At 35.2% G+C, this 20321-nt stretch overlaps 1 protein-coding gene and 1 pseudogene across 2 annotated transcripts in view; one reads left to right on the top strand and one right to left on the bottom strand.

Moving 5' to 3' along the window:
* Window positions 1-20321, top strand: part of LOC102506985 (calcium-binding mitochondrial carrier protein SCaMC-1) — a 50488-nt gene that overhangs the window by 19894 nt on the left and 10273 nt on the right. The window contains exons 4-6 of one of the 2 annotated variants that reach the window (XM_006179963.3): window positions 1729-1840; window positions 13009-13167; window positions 18158-18310. In XM_006179963.3, coding sequence (XP_006180025.2) covers window positions 1729-1840; window positions 13009-13167; window positions 18158-18310 — 424 coding nt within the window. The remainder of the gene's footprint in view (window positions 1-1728; window positions 1841-13008; window positions 13168-18157; window positions 18311-20321) is intronic. The other variant, XM_032487230.1, reaches the window with a different exon arrangement.
* Window positions 13314-20321, bottom strand: part of LOC102506458 — a 39546-nt pseudogene continuing 32538 nt past the window's right edge.

Here is a 20321-nt window from a genome sequence, read left to right as displayed (position 1 = left end):
TCGACTCTGACATTGCTCAGCTGTAGAATTTCCATTAAGCTCACAGCCCTCTGGTAGTTATTTTTGTGAGACTGATGGAGTCATTCAGTTTACTATTTGGCCAAAGATGCAAAGAGATACGTATATGGTTTCTAGAATACCCTCCAAAATTGCTGTGTAAATTCCTACCCCCCTAACAGCCCTCAGCTCCAGTCTCTGTTAATTCTATCCACTGGCTCTCTGTCTTAGCTCCTACTTCTCTATGCTACAGTTTGGAGAGTGTCCCCAGAGAGGAACCAGAGTGAATGAGGTGCTCAGCTCATGTGTTTTCCTTCTCTCAAGTATCTTAACCATGTCCTGTTTGTAGTCCAGTGCTTGAAAAGAGTTGCTTCATATATTGTATCCAGTTTCGTAACTGCTTATAGTGGGAATATAAGTTCTTATTTGGCGTTGGCTGGAACTGAAAATTGTGTTAATCTTTCTGTTGGCAGAATGGAATTTGCTTTTTAAAATTTCCATTTAGAAAAATGCTATTGAAAAACTATTTCACTTAATTCTACCGTTTACTCAGATTTTAAAGAAACAACATCTGATGGTTTTTTTGATTCAAGATGCTTAAAAATTTAGTAAATCCTGAATTTTGCACAGTAAAAAGTGAATCTTCTCTCTAAATTCACAAATAAAAGGTTATTTTAAGGTTGATTTAAAAGGTATAATAAGTAGGGAGAAGAGAGCCAGGGGGAAAATACCACTAGAAGAGTCAAAAGGTGTAAGGTTAAACTTCAGTCAGTTTTATTCATTTATTCATTCATTCAACAAACATTTATTGAGTGCTCAGTGCTAGAGATATAAAGGTGACTTAGAAATTGTCTTCCCTTTTAAAAGATCATAGACAGGAATGAGAGAAATACACACAAGTAAATAATTAAAAAGCAATACAAATAAATTCCATTAGAGGGATAGTCTACAAAATATTTGATCAATGCTCCTCTAAAATGTTAGAGGTAGCAAAACCAAGGAAAGTCTGAGAAACTTTCATAGCCAAGAGGAGCCTAAGGAGACATGATGACTAAATGGAATGTGGTATCTCAGGTGGAATCCTAAAACCAAAAAAAAAGGGATTAGTTGAAAACAAAGGAATTAAAGTGTGAACTTTAGTTAATAATAATGTATCAACATTGGTTTCCTAATTGTAGCAAATGTACCATAATAGTGTGAGATGTCACATTAGGGGAAACTGGATGTGGGGATATATGAGAATTCTTCATACTATCTTCTCAAAGATTATACAATAAATCTCAATAAATCTTCTCAAAAGACTTTCTGAAAATTTTTTTAATGGAATTAATAGCTGTGATACAGATTTTATTATTTTTAAAATTTTGTTTTTTATTGAAGTGTAGTTGATTTACAATGCTAGTTTCAGGTGTACATCAAAGTGATTCACTTATACATATACATACATATATATTTCAGATTCTTTTCCATTATGTGTTATTATAAGAAACTGAATATAGTTTCCTGTGCTATACAGTAGGTCCTTGTTGTTTATCTAATTTATTCATAGTAATGTATGTGTGTTAATCTCAACCCTAAAGCTATTCTAAAAAATAAAGTCTATTAAAGACATGAAAATACAGTAATATTCATGAAGCCCAAAGTAGTGGCTTCTACAATAAATACTTAAGGAGCATTTAATTAATTTTTATAATGGTGCTAACTTTGTTATAAATGTTTTTTAAATTTCAGCATTGATAGTGATGGAACAATGACAATAGACTGGGATGAATGGAAGTACTACTTTTACCTTCATCCTGCAACAAGTATCAGTGAAATTGCTCATTTCTGGAAACGTTCTACTGTAAGATTACTTTCTGTTTTACTTTATTTAATTTTTCCGTAAATGTCATAGCATTTATTATGATCATATAATCCCTATAATACTTCCAGCCTCAGCTGCTAAAGTAACAGTAATCTCTCCTAATAGTGCTCTGAGTAGTGCACTTCATTTAGCAAGAAGTGTTAGTATTAAATGTACAAACACAGCTACCACAATTTGTTTGTTTACTAAAGCCTAAAACTTAAAATAGATACTAGTCTGCTGACAGGGCCTAATTTGTGTTGAGAATAAATTTCTCTGATATAGTTAACTGTCCTAGAAAAGTGGAAAAAGAAAATACTTCTCTTTCCACAGACAGGATTTACTCAGTTTGTCCTTCTATCATAGGAAATGTAAAGTCAAAGATTGAGAGTAAAAATTTTAGAACTGGAGAGTATCGAATATATAATCTATCTGCTCTTTTTATATAAGCACTTGACCAAGAGTTGTGAGGAACAAATGAGATTTTGTAATTAAAAGCTTTTTTTTTTTTCTTTTTTAGATCTCAGGTACAGCAGGTTGTCAGTCAGTTTTCATGGCATACTATTAGCATCCACCCTTGTGACTTTTTGCCTTCTCTTCATATACAATGTAGGGACAGTCTAAGAGCAAGGCTTTGAAGTCAGATTGCCTAGGTTTAAATCCCACGTCTACCACCCACTAACTATATAATCCCTCTGTGCCTCAATTTCCTCAATTATATACTAGAGGATGATAATGGTAAGAGTTTCAAAATTAAATTAGTAGTTAATGTATTTAGAAAAAGGTTGAGCAGGTAATATATATGCTCAAAAATGTTACTTATTGTAACAGGCACTTTTGTATTTTTGACCATGTTTATATTCTTAGGAATCATACAATATTGTTTCATGCATGTGTTTTTAGTTTACATACATGGTATTGTCTACGGGCTACATTTTATTTCTTGTTTTATTTACTCTACATTGTGATCTTAAGATTTGTTTTTGTTGTTATGCAATCATCTAGTTTATTGCTTTTAACTACAACATAGTGTGTACTTAACATCCCCCTGGTAATAGATTTATAGGTTTTCTCCAACTCTCCACCCACAAAAAAATGCCTTCCTCTCGTGTACTTTAAAGAATTTCACCTGAATTTCTGAGTCAAAAGGAGAAATGCATTTGTAAAATTTCCTAGGATATCCAGTTTTAATTTTATAAAATATAGCCATGTTATTTCTCAGAATGGCTTGCTATACCAGCTTACACTCCCACCAGCAATGCATGAATATTTCTCTACTTATATTATTGCTTGGTATTGTCCAGCTTTCTAATATTTGCCATTCTGTTAGGTGTAAAGGGTATCTTATTGTTTCAATGTGTATTTCTTTGATTCCTAATGCATTTCAGACATCTCTTCATAGAAATATTAGGTATTCACATGTTCTTTTCTATGACTTGTCTGTTTATATCCTTGTCTATTTTTTCCAGATTTATTGAGGTATAATTGACATATAAATTGTGTAAGTTAAGGTATAAAATATGATATTTGATACACTTATATACTGTGAAATGATCACCATAGTAGGGTAAGTTAACACCTTCATCACCTCACATAATTACCATTTCTTTTTTGTGGTGAGAACATGCAAAATTTACTCTCTGAGCAACTTTCAAGTATATAATAGAGTATTAACTATATTCACCATGCTGCACGTGAGATCTCCAAAATGTATTCATCTTCTAACTGAAAGTTTGTACCCTTTGACCACCATCTCCTAATTTCCTCCACTTCCCAGCAACCATCATTCTACTCTGTTTCTATAAATTTGGCTTTGTTAGATTCCACATATGTGATATTATGCAGTATTTGTCTTTATCTGTCTGACTGACTTCACTCAGCATAATGCCCTCAAGGCCATCTATATTGTTGCAAATGGCAGAATTTCCTTCTTTCTCATGGCTGAATAATAATCCATTGTGTATATGTATACACACCAAATGTTCTTTATTCATTTATCGATAGACGGATACAGGGTGTTTCCATATCTTGGCTATTATAAATAATGCTGGCACAAACATGGAGGTGCAGATATCTCTTTAAGATCCTGATTTCATTTCCTTTGGTTAAATAGCAAGAAGTGGAATTGCTGGATCATATGATAGTTCTGTTTTTAATAGTTCATACTGATTTCCACAGTGGCTGTACTAATTTAAATTCCTACCAGTGGTGTATAAGGATTCCCTTTTTCTCCACATCTTCACCAGAATTTAGGTAATAGCTGTTCTAACAAGTGTCAGGTGATATTCCATGGTGATTTTTTTTTTTTTTGCATTTCCCTGGTAATTAGAGATATGGACTATCTTTTCATATACATGTTGGCCATCTGTATGTCTTCTTTGGAGAAATATCGATTTAGTTCTTTTGCCCATTTTTTCATCAGATTTTTTTTTGTTATTGAATTGTGTGAGTGCCTTACATATTTTGGATATTAACCCCTTATCAGATACATGATTTGTAGATATTTTACCTCATTCTATTTGTTGCCTTTCATATGGTTGATTGTTTCTTTTGCTGTACAGAAGCTTTTTAGTTTGATGTAGCCTCATGTACTAATTTTTGCTTTTGTTACTTATGCTTTTGGTGTCATAGCCAAAAGATCATCGCTAAGACCAATGTCGAGGACATTCCCCCATGCTTTCTCCCAGGAGTTTTCAGTTTCAAATCTTACATTTTAATTCTTTAATCCATTTTGAGTTAATTTTTGTGAGTGGTATATGAGTCCAATTTCATTCTGCTGCGTGTGGTTAACCAGTTTTCCTGTCACCATTTATTTAAAACACTATACTTTCCCTATTGAGTGTTCTTGTCAAATATTAGTTGGTTGTAGGAATGATTTATGAATGATTTCTTTCTGGGCTCTTGATTCTGTCACATTGGATTATGTTGTGTCTACTTTTATGCTAGTACTGTGTATTTTGACTGCTATAGCTTTGTAGTATAGTTTGAGATCCGGGAGTGTGATGCCTCCAGATTTGTACTTCTGTCTCAAGATTGCTTTGGCTGTTTGAGGTCTTTTGTGGTTCCATACACATTTTAGGATTTTTTCCTATTTCTGTGAAGAATGCCATTGGAATTTTGATATGGATTGCATTGAATCTATAGATGGCTTTGGGTTGTATGGACATTTTAACAGTATTAATTATTGTAATCTATGAGCATGGGATATCTTTTCATTTTATGTCTTCAATTTCTTATATCAGTGTCTTATAGTTTTCAATGTATAGATCTTTTACCTCCTTGGTTAACTTTATTTCTAAGTGTTTTATTGATGCTATTATGAAAGCGATTATTTTCTGTATTTATTTTTCAGATATTTTATTGTTAGTGATTTTTGAATGTTGATTTTGTATCCTGCAACTTTATTGATTTCATTGACTAGTTCTAACAGTTTTTTTTATGGCATCCTTAGTTTTTTTTAATATATGAAACTATGTCATTTGCAAAAGAGCCAGTTTACTTCTTCCTTTCCAATATGGAAGCCCTTTATTTCTTTTGCTTGCTTAATTGCTGTGGCTAAAACTTTCACTACTATATTGAATAAGAGTGGTAAGAGTGGTCACCATCACCTTGTTCCTGATCTTAAAGGAAAAACTTTCAGCCTTTCACCATTGAGTATGTTTGATGTTAGCTGTATGCTTGTCATATATGGCCTTTATTGTGTTGAGGTGCATTCATTCTATACCTCATTTTTTGAAATTTTTTATCATGAAAGGATATTGAATTTTGTCAAATGCTTTTTCTGCATCTATTAAGATAATTACATGATTTTTATCCTTGATTCTGTTAATGTAGTGTATTACATTTATTCATTTGTATATGTTGAAACATCCTTGCATCCCAGGGATAAATCCCGTTTAATCATGGTATGTGATCTTTTTAATGTTCTGTTGAATTCTGTTTGCCTTATAATAAACAATGTGTGTTTGCTTATAATACCACCTCTGCAAAACCTCTACTTCAGCAGAAAGTCAGCTGGTGTTCTAGGGACGCAGGTCTTGGTCATCTCTTCATCTTCTCCAAGAATACATGATTTACTAGGTTTCTCTTTAGTTAATACATTAAATTAATTAACAGACCACTAATTTAGAATAGTCCTGGCACAAAATAAGGACGTGGCAACTAAAATGTGTTATTATTATTTGTCACCATAATACCATTACCTTAATATATTACAGTTGGATGAACAGTTAATTAACTTAACTGTATCTACTTATTTTATAATGCCTTAGTCAAGGAGATGCTTTCTGAAATTTCCCGGGTGTCTCAAAATTTGAAGTTATAACACTGCCATAAGCCAGTGAGATAGAGTGTGCTGTTTGCTCTAAATATTCTTTGTCCTTCTCTTTTTTTGGACCCATCCACATAGTTCTATAGCATAAGTATTCTTTCTACCTCACTGATGTCATATTTATGGTGTGGTATATGGTAAATTTCCCATGTCAAACTCTTGGGCATTGGATTGGATTCCTATCATCTACTCATTTACTTTGTCCCTGCTATTGTCCATTCTCTCATGCATCATCAATATATGAGATAGGGAACTATAGCAACATCACCCCAAAAGACAGTGACTTAACTAAGATAGAAATATGTTTCTTGTTCAGGTAATAGTAAGTCTCCCTTAAGTTGGTAGGATACCTCTGTTTCATGAAGGTATTGATGAATCCAATGGTTCTTTCCATTCCCCAAGGTGTTATCCTTGTCTGTATACTTGAAGCTGGTCATTGCTTCATTTTTAAGGATGTGAAGTGGACATTGTACATATTAATTCTGCTCCTGACAACTGGCCAAAATCTAGACTCATGTCTACACCAAACTCCTAAGGAAGTTTGGAAATATTGTTTCTATTTGAGTGGCCAGACAAAACTCAGAATGTGGATGTGACTGGGTTGTACTACTACTGAAACAAAGAAAGAGAATGGATTCTGTTGAACAACAGTCTCAGTCACACTCAATTTATCCATCTCTGTTGTGTCATTCCCAGTAGTATACAAAAATGCTGCAATTTCTCCCCTTAAAAAATACACCTTTGACCATGCCTCATGCCTCCTCCTCTAGTGACTGCCCATGTCCCTGCATTCTTTCATTGCAACTCTTTTCTGAAGAGTTGCCTATTTAAACTGTCATCACATCCTCCCTCTCTTTCTCTTTTTGCTATTGCACAGAACTTAGTCTTATCTTCTATCATAGTTCAGTGCTATTATCTGAAAGTAAGAGCTGGTCTGGCAGTAACACATGCCAAGGCACAGAAATCAGTGTAGACTTCCTTTTCATTCTAATAAAATTATTTTTTATTGTGACATAAATAGCACATATACAAAAATAAATAACATAATTACAATTAGAAATTATATCATTAATACTAGTGTACTCACTAACAGGTTCAGAAATAGGCATTCTTCTTTGGAAGTTCTTTGTGTCCTCCTCAGTCATATCCCTCTCCTTTTACCAAGAGTTAACCAATATACGGAATTTTCAGTATTTTTCTAGTTTTTCTTTATAGTTTTAGCACCTGTGTATGTATGAGCAATATATTTGAGTTTGCCTATTTTTGAAGTATGTAGGCTTTTTAACATTCTGTTTATTGAGATTCAACTATATTGATGTATGTAACTGTATTTTATCCATTTTCTCTCATATAGTATACCAATGTATGAATATATGTATTTCATTTATCAATTTTACAGTTGTTAAACATTTGTGTTCTCTAGATTTTTGCCATTATAAGTAATGATGCCATAAGCTTTCTTATCATGTCTCCTGGTGTACATGAATGAGACTTTTTCTAGGAATTTAGGGCAAATACCTGGGAATGGAATTGCTGTTTTGTAGAGTGTTTGTTCACTTTCACTAGGTAACAATCAAAGTATTTTACAAAATTTTTTATGGTTTGTTTGTTTCCAGCAGTGATGGATTAAAATTACCCCTGCTCTATTTCCTTACCAATAGTTGGTATTATCTCACTAAAGGTTTTGACAATTATTTGAATATTAAATATCATTGTAATTTTAATTTGAATGATTTTGAAAATAATTTGATGGATCCCATCCTATCTTTTTTTTTGTAATTGAAGTATAGTCAGTTATAATGTGTCAATTTGTGGTATACAGCACAATGTCCCAGTCATGCATGTACATACGTATATTCATTTTCATATTCTTTTTCATTAAAGGTTATTACAAGATATTGAATATAGTTCAAGACATTGAATATATAGTGGCTAACATTTGCAAATCTTAAACTCCCAGATTTATCCCTTCCCACCCCCTTGCCCCTGGTAACCATAAGATTGTTTACTATGTCTGCAAGTCTGTTTCTGTTTTGTAGATGAGTTCATAAAAGTTTAATCTTCAGAATATATAAATAGCTCATACAACTTAATAACAAAAAACAAACAACCCAATCCAAAAATGGGCAGAAGACCTAAACAAGCAATTCTCCAATGAAGACCTACAAATGGCCAATTGGCACATGAAAACATGCTCAGTATTATTGCTAATTATCAGAGAAATGCAAATCAACTACAATGAAGAATCACTTCATACCAGTCAGAATGACCATCGTAAAAAGTCCGTGCACGATAAATGCTGGAGAGGGTGTGGAGAAAAGGGAACCCTCCTACACTATTGGTGGGAATGTAGTTTGGTGCAGCCATTATGGAAAACTATGGAGATTCCTCAAAAAACTGGAAATAGACTTACCATATGATCCAGCAATTCTACTCCTGGGCATATATCCAGAGGGAACTCTAATTTGAAAAGATGCATGCACCCCAGTGTTCATAGCAGCATTATATACAGTAGCCAAGACATGGAAGCAACCTAAATGTCCGTTGACAGATGACTGGATAAAGAAGCTGTGGTTTATTTATACAGTGGAATATTACTCAGCCATGAAAAAGAATAAAATAATGCCATTTGCAGCAACATGGATGGACCTGGAGATCATCATTCTAAGTGAATAAGCCAGAAAGAGAAAGAAGAATACCATATCATATCACTCATATGCAGAATCTAAAAAAAGAAGAAAAAAAGGACCCATTCTGCCTTGAAACTTCACAGGCTTTCTTTTCAGTGACTTCTGAAGCTGGTCAAGATCAGCAATGACCTCCATGTTCCAACTCGAGTAGTCCATTCTCACATCTCAACTTACTTGATCTCTCAGTTGCATTTGATTTGAATGATCACTCCATCCTTAAAATACCTGTTTTACTTAACTTCTAGGACACTGCATTCTGTTGGTTCTTGCTGCCACTCTGTTCTTTCCTTTTCAGTCTTCTTTGTTCTTTCTCTTCTATGTGATGTTATGGGTTGAATTCTATATCCTTGCAAAAAGATTCTTTGAAGTTCTAACCTCCAGTACCTCAGAATGTGATCTTGTTTGGAAATAGGGTGGTTGCAGACGTAATTAGTTAAGATGAGGTCATACTGGAGTACGATGGGCTTCTAATCTAGTATGACCAGTGTCTTTGTAAGAAGACAACCATGTGAAGACAGAGACACATAGGGAAGAACACCATGTGAAGATGTAGGCAGAGATTGGAATCATGCAGCTATAAGCCAAGGAACACTAATGACTGCCAACAGACCAACAGAAGCTAGGAAGATGTGAGGAAAGATTCCTCTACTGGTTTCAGAGGGAACATGGCCCTGCTGACATCTCAATTTTTGACTTTTAGTCTCCAGAACTGTGAGACAATTAAATTTCTGCTGCTTAAAGCAACCGAGTTTGTAGTACTTTGTTATAACAGCCCTGGCAAATGAATGCACCTGAATTCTAAATACGTTAGCATTCCAGGGCAGTCCTTGGACCTTTTCGATTCTCTAGCTACACTCTCTCTCTAGGCAATCTCTTGCAGTCCCAGGGTATTGAATACAATTTCTGTGTTGGTGACTTCCAAATTGATATTTCTAACCTTGACCTCTTTTCAGCTCTAGACTTGTATATCCAGCTTCCTACTGAGTACCTCCACTTTGCTATCCAATAGACTATTCAAACTTAACTTGTCCACAACAGAATGATTAATTCCAGTAATCCACCCTCTCAATCTATTTTTTAACCCAACTCAGTGATCATACAGGTTAGCAGACCAGAATCCTAGGAATCATCCTTGATCCTTTCTTTCCCTCATTCCTGACATGTATCAGGAAATCCTACAGCTCTGCTTCAAGGTGTATCCTGAATCTGATCATTTCTCACCACTTGTATGGCTATCCCACTTCAAAGCTACTGACTTTTCTTTATGTAACTGTTACAACAGCTTCCTAAATAGTTTCCGCACTTCCACTCCTGTCCCCTTATAGTCTTTCCACACAGAGGCCAGGTGATCTTATGAAAATGTAAAAACTCTCTAGAAGCTTTCTATGATACTGAAAACAAAATCTGAAGCCTTAGCTGTAGTCTTCAAAGCCCTACTTGATTAGGTTTCCTTCTACTTCTCCAACCTCGTCTCGTACCACATTGCTCTGCTAGCTCTTTCTGTGCGTGTGACAATGCCATTTTGCCATTTCTTGGATCTCCCATGATCATTGAAGCCTCAGAGACTTGCATTTCCTTTTCTCTCTACTTGGAATATTTTTATCCCAGATTTGCACATGTCTCTCCCCTTCACTTAAACTAGCTTCCTAATGAAATGTCCACTTACTCAGAGAGGCCTTCCTGAATGCCCAATCTATAACACCTGTCTCTGCTGTCGTGGCTAGGGTAAAGGCTAAGCTACCGTAGTAGAGACTCCCCACTCCCAACACAGTGGCTCAGCCAGAACAGAAGTTTATTTCTCTCTCTTACTCTTGGATAGCTGTGAAATCTTTAACACATGGTTTTCAGAGCTGCTTTAGCTTTCTCGTTTCTCAGGTATGCATCTTACCTACCCCTAAGATTTCCTTTTCCCCCTCTTGTCGTAACAAATAGATGTCTCCAATTTTAAAATTAAAATCTCTCCCTGTACTTTGAATCCCTTTTCTCTCCTTCTCAGAGGCTTTATTCTCTGCATTATCCCTGTTATTTCTTGTATTTAAAAGTCACACGTTTAACATATTTAAGTCAGTACCACTTAAAAAATACAGTCCTATTGATGTCCCCTCTAGCTACCTTAACCTTTTTTTCTCGCTTCACAGCTGCGTTTACCATTCACTTCTCAACCAACTGCAATCTGGTTTTGCTTTCTCCACTTGATGAAAATTCTTTCACCAAGCCAGTCTTTCCATTGTTAAGTTCAATGAATATTTTTCTAGATCTTCCCACTCTTTTTTTTCAAATGTTCTCTTCAGCCGGCTTCCTTGGCACTGGGTTCCCCTGATTTTCTTCCCACTGCTCTGTCATTACTTTCCTGTCTCCCTTGAGGATCCTTTTCCTCAGTCTGTGTCTTACATCTTAATTTTCTTCTATGTTCTATCCTCAGCTTTCTTTATCTTTCACTCTCTCTATATTTTTTCTAGACAATCCAACTTATTTTCCCAGATTGAATTGCCAAATATAGGCCAATTAATTGCTTCAAATCTTGTCTCTACCCCTTCAGCATACACAGGCACCTGTTGGACATCGATTTGGACACCTCAGACACATCATCTGTCCCCAAGAGCTTTCTTTTCCTGTTTCTCTGAATGGTGCCACCACCTTCCTAGTTGCCCAAGCCAGCAACCTCGACATTATTCTGAGATCTTGAGCTTTCCTTTATCCTTCTTCCACCCCTGCATACAGTCTTGCAGTTCTTAGAGTATGTCATGTCTTCAAACAGACTTACTTTCTTTGACTAAAACATTCCTTTGGTTAAATTCCTACTTCTTTAGACACGTAGTAGAGTATGATGGACAGGAAGGTGGCCTTGGAAGTCAGAATGCCTGGATTCATATTGCGGCTTTGGTACTTCTAAGACACTTCACCTGGACAGTGTTCCCTGATGGTCCCACTCAGGCCCCCTTCCCCAGCAGAAGTACCCAACCTGTGCCCACTGTCCTGGCAACATTGTACTAAGTTCTTAAGGTACTTCTTTGTGCTGCCTTTGTTATTGTACTTATTACTCTGTATTATAATTACTTGTTTCCTTTCCTGTCTGTCTTATTACACTGTGAGCTCCTAGAGAGCAGAAACTAATTCTGCACCATTGCATTACTGATAGCCCAGGGCCTTGCACCTTAATTTGTTAACTCAGCAAACACTTATTGAGCACTATTTCCGCTGACCAAGGTGCTAGGCTTACCAGTGCACAAGAGAGACCTGTTTGCTGCTCTTATTAGGCTTACCTTCCAGAGGAGAAAGCAAGCAATAGAGTGAAATGAACTAATTAAGATTGTGCTAAGTATTAGGGAGGAAACCATGAAAAGAGTCAACGAGAAATGTTCTAGTCAGGGGGAAAACAAGAACCAAGGTCCAGAGGTGGGATGGTGCTTGGAAAGGGGGACACTCAGTGAATGAATAAATGAAGGTGGGAAAACTAAGAAGCAGAGAAGTGGCTTGTCCACCATGATTGACAAGTAATGGAACCTAGATCCTCTAAGTCCAATTTGGCATTCTTTCTACTGAGCCACGTTACCTCAACATTTAGCAAAAATGCATAGTTTTAGCAAAATCATGTATGATTACTGAAAATAAACTAAAATGCAAAACTTGTTAGAGTTCAGATTTTTAAAAAGAAAATTGGCATTTGAAGAAAGAGGCAATGTAAATAATAGAGAAAGAAATTAATCAAAGCATATAATATGCTATTCTTGAATTCTCAGGTTAAGGACGTGCACAGTGGAGTTTGAGAGGATTTGAAACAAAATGGGGAAAATTTATTAAGATTTATTCCTTATCTATTGTGTGGCAGACACTATGGTGTGTGACTAAGACATTATCCCCACACTGAGTGTTTACATTTTTCATGAAGTGATTAGGCTAAATAGTTTGAGAATTTGAAATTAAAAACTCCAATTTAATGGGAATTGATTTTACATTAAATCTATATGTGAATGTGCTGTTAGAAATCATTTGGTCTAGTGCAAGTGCTAAGAAAATTGTCAGTCTTCATTAGTAGAAGATGAGATACGAAAAATAATCTTTGGGTTTTTGGTCTGTGTACAAAGTTATCTTTTAAATTTATCATGTATTTACACTTTATTGCCTAAATCTTTTTTACATTTTATCAGATAGTTGACATAGGGGAGAGTATAGCTATTCCAGATGATTTTACTGAACAAGAAAAGCGTTCTGGAGATTGGTGGAAGCGTCTGGTGGCAGGAGGGATAGCTGGCGGAGTTGCAAGGACATGCACAGCACCTTTTGACCGCTTGAAAGTCATGATGCAGGTACTTTGCACACTGCAGCCCTTAAGCATGAAACTAACTTGGAAAATTTCTTGATAATTTTCAGAAGAAGTGTTTTGGCACATTTCATATTATTTCTCATTGAAGTTTAAAATTTTTCTGAAAACATGAATCTTCTTATTTTCAATATTGAAATATTTCTTAATTTTCTTAAAGATTCTTGTATGCTTTTAAAACTAATTTTATTTCGAATAATAATAGAACCACTCTATTAGAAGTTTTTTCAGAACTATAATTAAACCTGCTAACAAAGTAGTAAGATACCATTAATCTAATTTATTAGTTATCTCTAGCTCCCAATGCTAACATAATAGCACGGTTCTACTCTACTACCTAAGTACTAAGAATATTTCTAAAAATTGGAAAATAAGTTCCTTGGAGTGTATTACTGACTAATACCTCATTAGATGTAATGCTGTCTAATTACCTTTATTTTACTGACTAATGGATTGTCAACAGTAGTTATAAAATACTGCATGGCTTAATCTGTTAAGTATCATAGTTAAAATTTAATTTTTGCTGAATACTTTCTTTGTGATGATATAAAAATTAGTAATTCACAATGAAGTGAATTTAAGTTTGTAATTAAATTTTCATACCTTGGTGTTTTATTGTCTTTTTTTTTTTTGTAACATTGGTGATATTTGGTAATGGATAATGGATAGTGTTTTTTGGTTCCTGTCTGATTGTATTTATTTGTAACTCTTAGAAAATCTTATTTTCAACTGACTCAGAATTCGAGGTAGGAGCTCTCAGAGAGGACAGCTTCCATCTCTTGGCAGTCTGCTCCAGGCTTTTTTTTCTTTGGCTTCCTTCATTGTCTTGGCCAAAAGTTCAGCATATTCTGTGACCTCTTCCCTATTGTTCTTAGTATGCTGTTTCTTCAGAGCAGTATGGCAGTGTTTGTGTTGTAGGACACACGGAGCAACAAGGTGCTGAATCCTTGGGCACTTTGGTCCTGGGATTCACACTTTTTTCGTTCAGGGGTTTGCTGACAGCACACTGGTGGACATCATTCTCTTTAGAGAGACTGAGAAGTTTGCAGATTCTGCTAGCTCTTATGGGCCCCAAGCAATGAGGCACAGTAGTATCAGTTAGTTCGGTAATTTCCTCCTGCCCCGTTTTCACAATAACCAAGGTGAGGACACTCAGACTGGCATCCACAATGCAACCTTGAACAGATTTCTCTTTCTCCTTGGTCTATAACAGGAATGCCCCTTACTGAGTAGCAGGTGGACATGGCCATGGGTCCGGCCACCCTGCTTCATGGGGAAACCTTGTTTGTCATTCCCACTGCTGATTTGAGCCATGTAACCCTTCCGTTCTTCTTCACCCAGAGCATCGGCAGCAACTTCTGTGGCCGTATACTTCCCTCAGAGATAGGAAATTTGTGTTCATCATTCACTTCAAGGAGTTTGTAGCAGCCAGTGGCTGGGAAGGAAATGTTCATCTTCACCTTGAAGCAGCTGATCACCCCCAAGATACTACAAAAAAGAGCTGAATAGTTATTATTATAATACAATGTGAATTAGTTATGTAATAACTATTATGTTACACAATTAAGAACTATTTAACTTATTTATACTTCTGCCTTATTAAAAAAGATTTGAATCATCTTAATAAAGGAATACACTTATATAGATGTCATTATTGGAAAATAAAGGTTGTTAGAAAGATACATTGCACATTGCACAAATATTTACTTAGGTCCTACTATGTAGGAGGATCTCAGTAGGCATTGGGAGTTACGGTAGCAAGGTAAACATTCCATACTTACAGAACTTACAGTTTATCAAGGAAAATAGATGATTAGGCAAGTAATAATAAAACGTGAAATGAATGCTGTATACCCAGACATAGAATACACATAGTACCAGGGAACACCAAGAAGGAGTAAATATCATTTCCTCTCTGCCTATTATTTCTCACATAAATATATGGTAATATTTTGGTTAATGCATCCAATGGAAATAAAAACCTTTTAATTTAATGAGGTAAGTGTAGGGAATACACTTTGAATGGCATGAGATAGTAAGGCAAATAACCTACCATTCTTCCGTATGTTTGATTCCATATGTAACCTATGTTTATTAAGTCAGGTGACTAAATTCAGTTAGCTGTTAGGAAAGAGCAGGAACTGAAAGTCCTCTTTTGCAGGTAGAAATAGAAAAGCGAACTTCCTCAGTGACTGGGCCTGCTAGAAAATTTTTAAGAAATGAGGTGTGAAGGAAAAATATATGGACACAGTACAGAGCTACACAGAAATGGAGACATATAAGGAGATGAAAAAGTGGACAAGGGGCCCAGAGGAAAAATAAAGAAAGAAAATGTATTTGTTAAATGCCTATTATTATATGCTAGGTGTTGGGTGAAAAACATATTCCTTATACCCCAGAACCTTACGGAGACAAAAGCAGCATACCTGTGTGATGATGACGACACTGTCACGTATGAGTACTTGCTCTGTGCCAGGCAGAAAGGTGCATGTGGGTAGTGTAGGGATATGGTGCATGTGGGTAGTGTAGGGATATGGAGTAGGGATTATCAGTTCTGCCAGCGAATGAAAATAGGCCAGTGGGTTAGACAGAATGAAAAAGTATGGAGCAAATAGGGGAGTACTGCTAGAAAGAGTGAAAAAAGAGAAAGGAATAAGAGGACTGGATAGACAGGAGTAGGAAGAGGACAGGAGACTGAAAGATGGAAAAGGAAAGCAGAAAAGAAATTAAATGAAAAAGAAGAGGAACTATGTTAGATGAAAAATGGGTTAGAAATGGAAGGGAAGAGCAATGAGAAGCAAGAAGAAGGAGAGCCCCTGCCCTTTTCGTGCCATTCTGGATTGAATCTCGTAGTGTTCCTTTACACATGTATTTGACAGTGAAATGGGTTCACTGGAACTTACCCTCTTTATTGATTAAGGTACTTCTTTGGGAGCTTCACACAAGTGGGAAAGAGCACTGTGAACTAGAGAAGGACAAGTGTTGTGTGGTTAGAGGTAGTTTACCACAGCCTAAGAGCAGATCTCTTTAAAGTCAGAGAGCCCTGGGTTTGAATTCTGACTTAGCTACTTAATTCATAGTTGGGCAAGTTATTTGATCTTGGGTCTATAAAATGAGGATTATAATACCAGGGTTATTTTAAGGATTAAATAAGATTTTATAAAGTACTTAGCATAATGCCTGGTCTGTAGTCAGCGCTCCAGATGTGGGAGCTATCATTTTTGTGGAGAAATAAGATGAATAAATAGCACTATTACTGTTTTATCAAAGCCACATTAAACTTCCTGCAGTCACTTATTTGGTCTTTTAAAAATTGTATTTTTTAAATCAAATGAATATATGCCTACTAAGAGATATCTGGAAAATAGAAAAGTAGAAAGTAGAAAAGTTACATACCTTCTCACCACCCAAAATGATCATTATTAACACTTTAGTGCATTTCTTCTTGTCCTTTTTTCTATATACTTTTTACATAGTAGTGTTTACTTTATAAATAATTTATATCCTGTTTATAGTTTTTGTGATTAGCAGTATAACATGAGCATGTTCTCATGCTACATAAAATATTCTTCAAATATTTTGAATATTTGTATATTCTTTAAATACAGTTTTTAATGACTGTGTAGTATTCACATGGATGTAATAATTTATTTATCATTTTTTTCTATTCTTGGACATGTAGGTGGTTTTAAAAACTCTTTTAAAGCTATTTTAAAACTAATATTCATGAAAACAAATATATGTATGTATATGCATGACTGGAACATTGTGCTGTATACCAGAAATTGACACATTGTAACTGACTGTACTTAAAAAATTTTTTTAAACCCTAATATTCGTAATAGTTTATGAATCTCTTTTTCATATTCAGGATTATTTATTTAGAATGAATTCTGAGAAATTTAAGAACATTTCAACAGCTATATATATGTTATATATATACACATTTATATAGTTAAATGGTTTTCCAGACTTTTGCTGCCCACAATAGATAAGAATGCCCATTTCACTCTCCCATTATTATTCTATAATATTTATGTTATAGACAGGAGGGTATTTTATTAATATTTTAATTTTCTTTTCACTTTCTTAAAAATAACATTTTTCTTTTTATAAAATAATATGTTAGAAAAATGGGAAAATACAGAAGATATCAAGGAAGATATTAAAATGACCTGTGATCCTTGTGTATTAGTTTCCTAAGGATGCTGTAACAAAATATCACAACCTGACTGGCTTACACAACAGAAATTTATTGTCTCACAGTTCTGGAGGCTAGAAGTCTGAGATCAAGGTGTTGGTAGGGTTGGTTTCTTCTGGAGAGCTGTGAAGGAAAGATCTGTTCCATGCCTCTCTCCTTGGCTTGTAGATGGCCATATTCCATGTCTTTTCACTTATGTTTCCTCTGTGTCCAAATTTCCTCTTTTTATAAGGGCACCAATCAAATTAGATTTTAGGGCCTACTTTATGACCTTACTTCAGTTTGATTATCTTAGTAAAGACCTTATCTCCAAGTAAGGTCACATTCTGAGGTACTGGGGATTAGGACTTCAAAATATAAATTTTGGCGGACACAATTCAACCCATAACACCTCTCTACCCAGAAGTATCCACTGTTGAAAGTATGGTGTGTTTTCATCCATTTCAGCGCATATTTCTGTGCACTGTTTAATAAATAATCTTGTAATATTTTAGCAGGAATAACACATCTTGTATATGAAAAAATTATCTGGAAACTAAGTTACTCCAGTTTTCTTTATTCTTTTCTTTGGTATGTGAGGTTAACTAACATATATATTTGGGGACAACAAAAAATTAAGTATCAACTTTGTATGTCTCTAAAGGAAAATTAAAGTGGTATTGAAGATCATGAATTTATACACATATGTATCATTATTTAATAGCAATAATAATGACAATGCCATAATACCAGCAAAATAAATTTAAAAATAGATAATTTTGCTGTTTATTTCTAGGTTCATAGTTTAAAGTCAAGGAAAATGAAATTGTCAGCTGGGTTTGAGCAGATGATAAAAGAAGGAGGAGTTCGTTCTCTTTGGAGAGGAAATGGTATAAATGTTTTAAAAATTGTACCTGAGACAGCACTCAAGGTTGGGGCCTATGAACAGGTAAAATGTTATTGTCTGTGGAATTTTATAATAAAGATCCAATTTTAAATTTAATTTTAAAATGTAGGTTTTTATGAAAGAGAAAATTGGTGTGTGCAAGCAATAGATGTCAATGTGAATATAAGTGATTTTGTTTATTCTTGTTCATTTTTGCTACTTTCATATGCATTTTCATTTTTGTTAACACGAGGTGTTCCATGGATTACTTTCTAAGTATAATATAATCTATCATATTTTCTATTATAGTTCTTTGAATTTCAGTGTCACAGTGTAAAAGGCCCTCACAAAACATTTCAGTATTGCTTTTCCTTTGAGCAGTTTGAATGTTTGATTTAAAATTTGTTAATCTGATTTAGGATTTTACTTTTGCTTAAATAATTTACTTTGAGATGAGCTGTATTTATTTTCAACCAATGTAAGTTATTGACATCACATAAGAGTCTGAATGCTCTCTGTGCATCTCAAGTTTTCCATTTTCACTGTAAATCTTGTAGTAATTATTTTTCTTTAAACATTCTTGTAGTATATATCATTAAATTGATTGTTTTTGTAGAAACTTGGTTCACAAAAAAGGTCAGAAGACCTCAAAATTTTAAGAAAATGTAAAATACAAATAATATCCTTTCTCAACCTAAATCATTGAAAAGGAAATGAATGGATGAATAAGATACTAGACTTAGTTGCAATGCATATCTTAAAAATATACATCTCTTACTGAAATAGGGATTTGCTTACTCATTTAACAAATATTTCTTGCATTAACAAATGTCTCTTGAGCAGTTAATGTGTTCTAGACCTTGTTCTAGGTGCTGGAGATATAGCAGCAAACAAAACAGAAAAAAGAGAAAAAGCCTACCTACCTTCGTAGGATTTATGTTAGCATATAGGTTGGAGGAGACCGATAAATAAATAAGGTATATGGTACACCAGATGTTGATGAATGCTATGGAGAAAATAGAGGGTTGAAATTGGAGATAGTTTAAGAATTGACAACTCTTTCAAGAAGTTTTTCTGTGAAGAGAAAAGGGAAATGGAATGGTGACTGGAAGAGGATGTGGAATTGAGAGAGACTTTTCTAAAAATGGAAGAGGCAACAGCATGTTTGTATGCTTAGGGGAATGGTACAGTGGAGGGGGAACCACTGATGACAGGAAAGAGGAGAGAGTACTGCAAGGAGATTATTCTTGAGTCTCTGAGAAGGTGAGGGAAGATGGGAACTGGCTGTCCTGGAAGGGCTGGCCTTGGTTAGGCACTTCCTCAGTAGTTAGAGACGCTCTACTAAGTGGGCACAGATGCAGGCAGGTTTGTGGAAGCTTTCTTCTAGTGCTTTAGTTTCTTCAGTGAAATGGGAAGCAAAGATACATTGGAGATGAGATGTGAGGAAAGAGGAGAAGGTATGAAATAGTATTCTGGGAGAGTGGAAAAGCAAATGGCTAGAGGAAATTAAATAAGATTGCTGGCAGCAAAGGGTCCAGGTGAAATTCTTTTTGTCTGATTATACAAGTCCAACAGTACTCTGGTCTGTGTTTATGTACTGTGTGAGTATAGCCCATTATCTGGCCCCTAGGAAGTCCGTGGGCAATTAGCCACCAGATTATCCCTGTGGGTCAGGGTGCCCTTGTTACAACCCTGGGCTTATCTCTTAAGATGATTATACTCACCTTGCTCCTGATGATTAAGTGCCACCATTTGGCCTCTACTGTTCTGGAATTTACCATCCTCATTGATACTAATGAACCTAGTTCCATAGCAACATCCTCTGTGCTGTCAACCCTGAGAATAGCTATCATTGAGCTTCTCAACAAGGACTCTCCTTTCATCCTAGAAACACTGTCGACTGGTAGGTTCTCCAGCCTCATAATAAAATTCTTTCTAGGTGGGGAAGGTATAGCTCAGTGGTAGAGTGCATGTTTAGCATGCACGAGGTCATGGGTTTGATCCCCAGTACTTCCATTAAATTAAAAACAAACAGACCTAATTACCTCCTCCCCCCAAAATACAAAACAAAAAT

This window comes from Camelus ferus, chromosome 9 (genome assembly GCF_009834535.1).
Source record: "Camelus ferus isolate YT-003-E chromosome 9, BCGSAC_Cfer_1.0, whole genome shotgun sequence".
Lineage (NCBI taxonomy): Eukaryota > Metazoa > Chordata > Mammalia > Artiodactyla > Camelidae > Camelus > Camelus ferus.
This window is presented reverse-complemented; position numbering and strand designations above follow the sequence as displayed.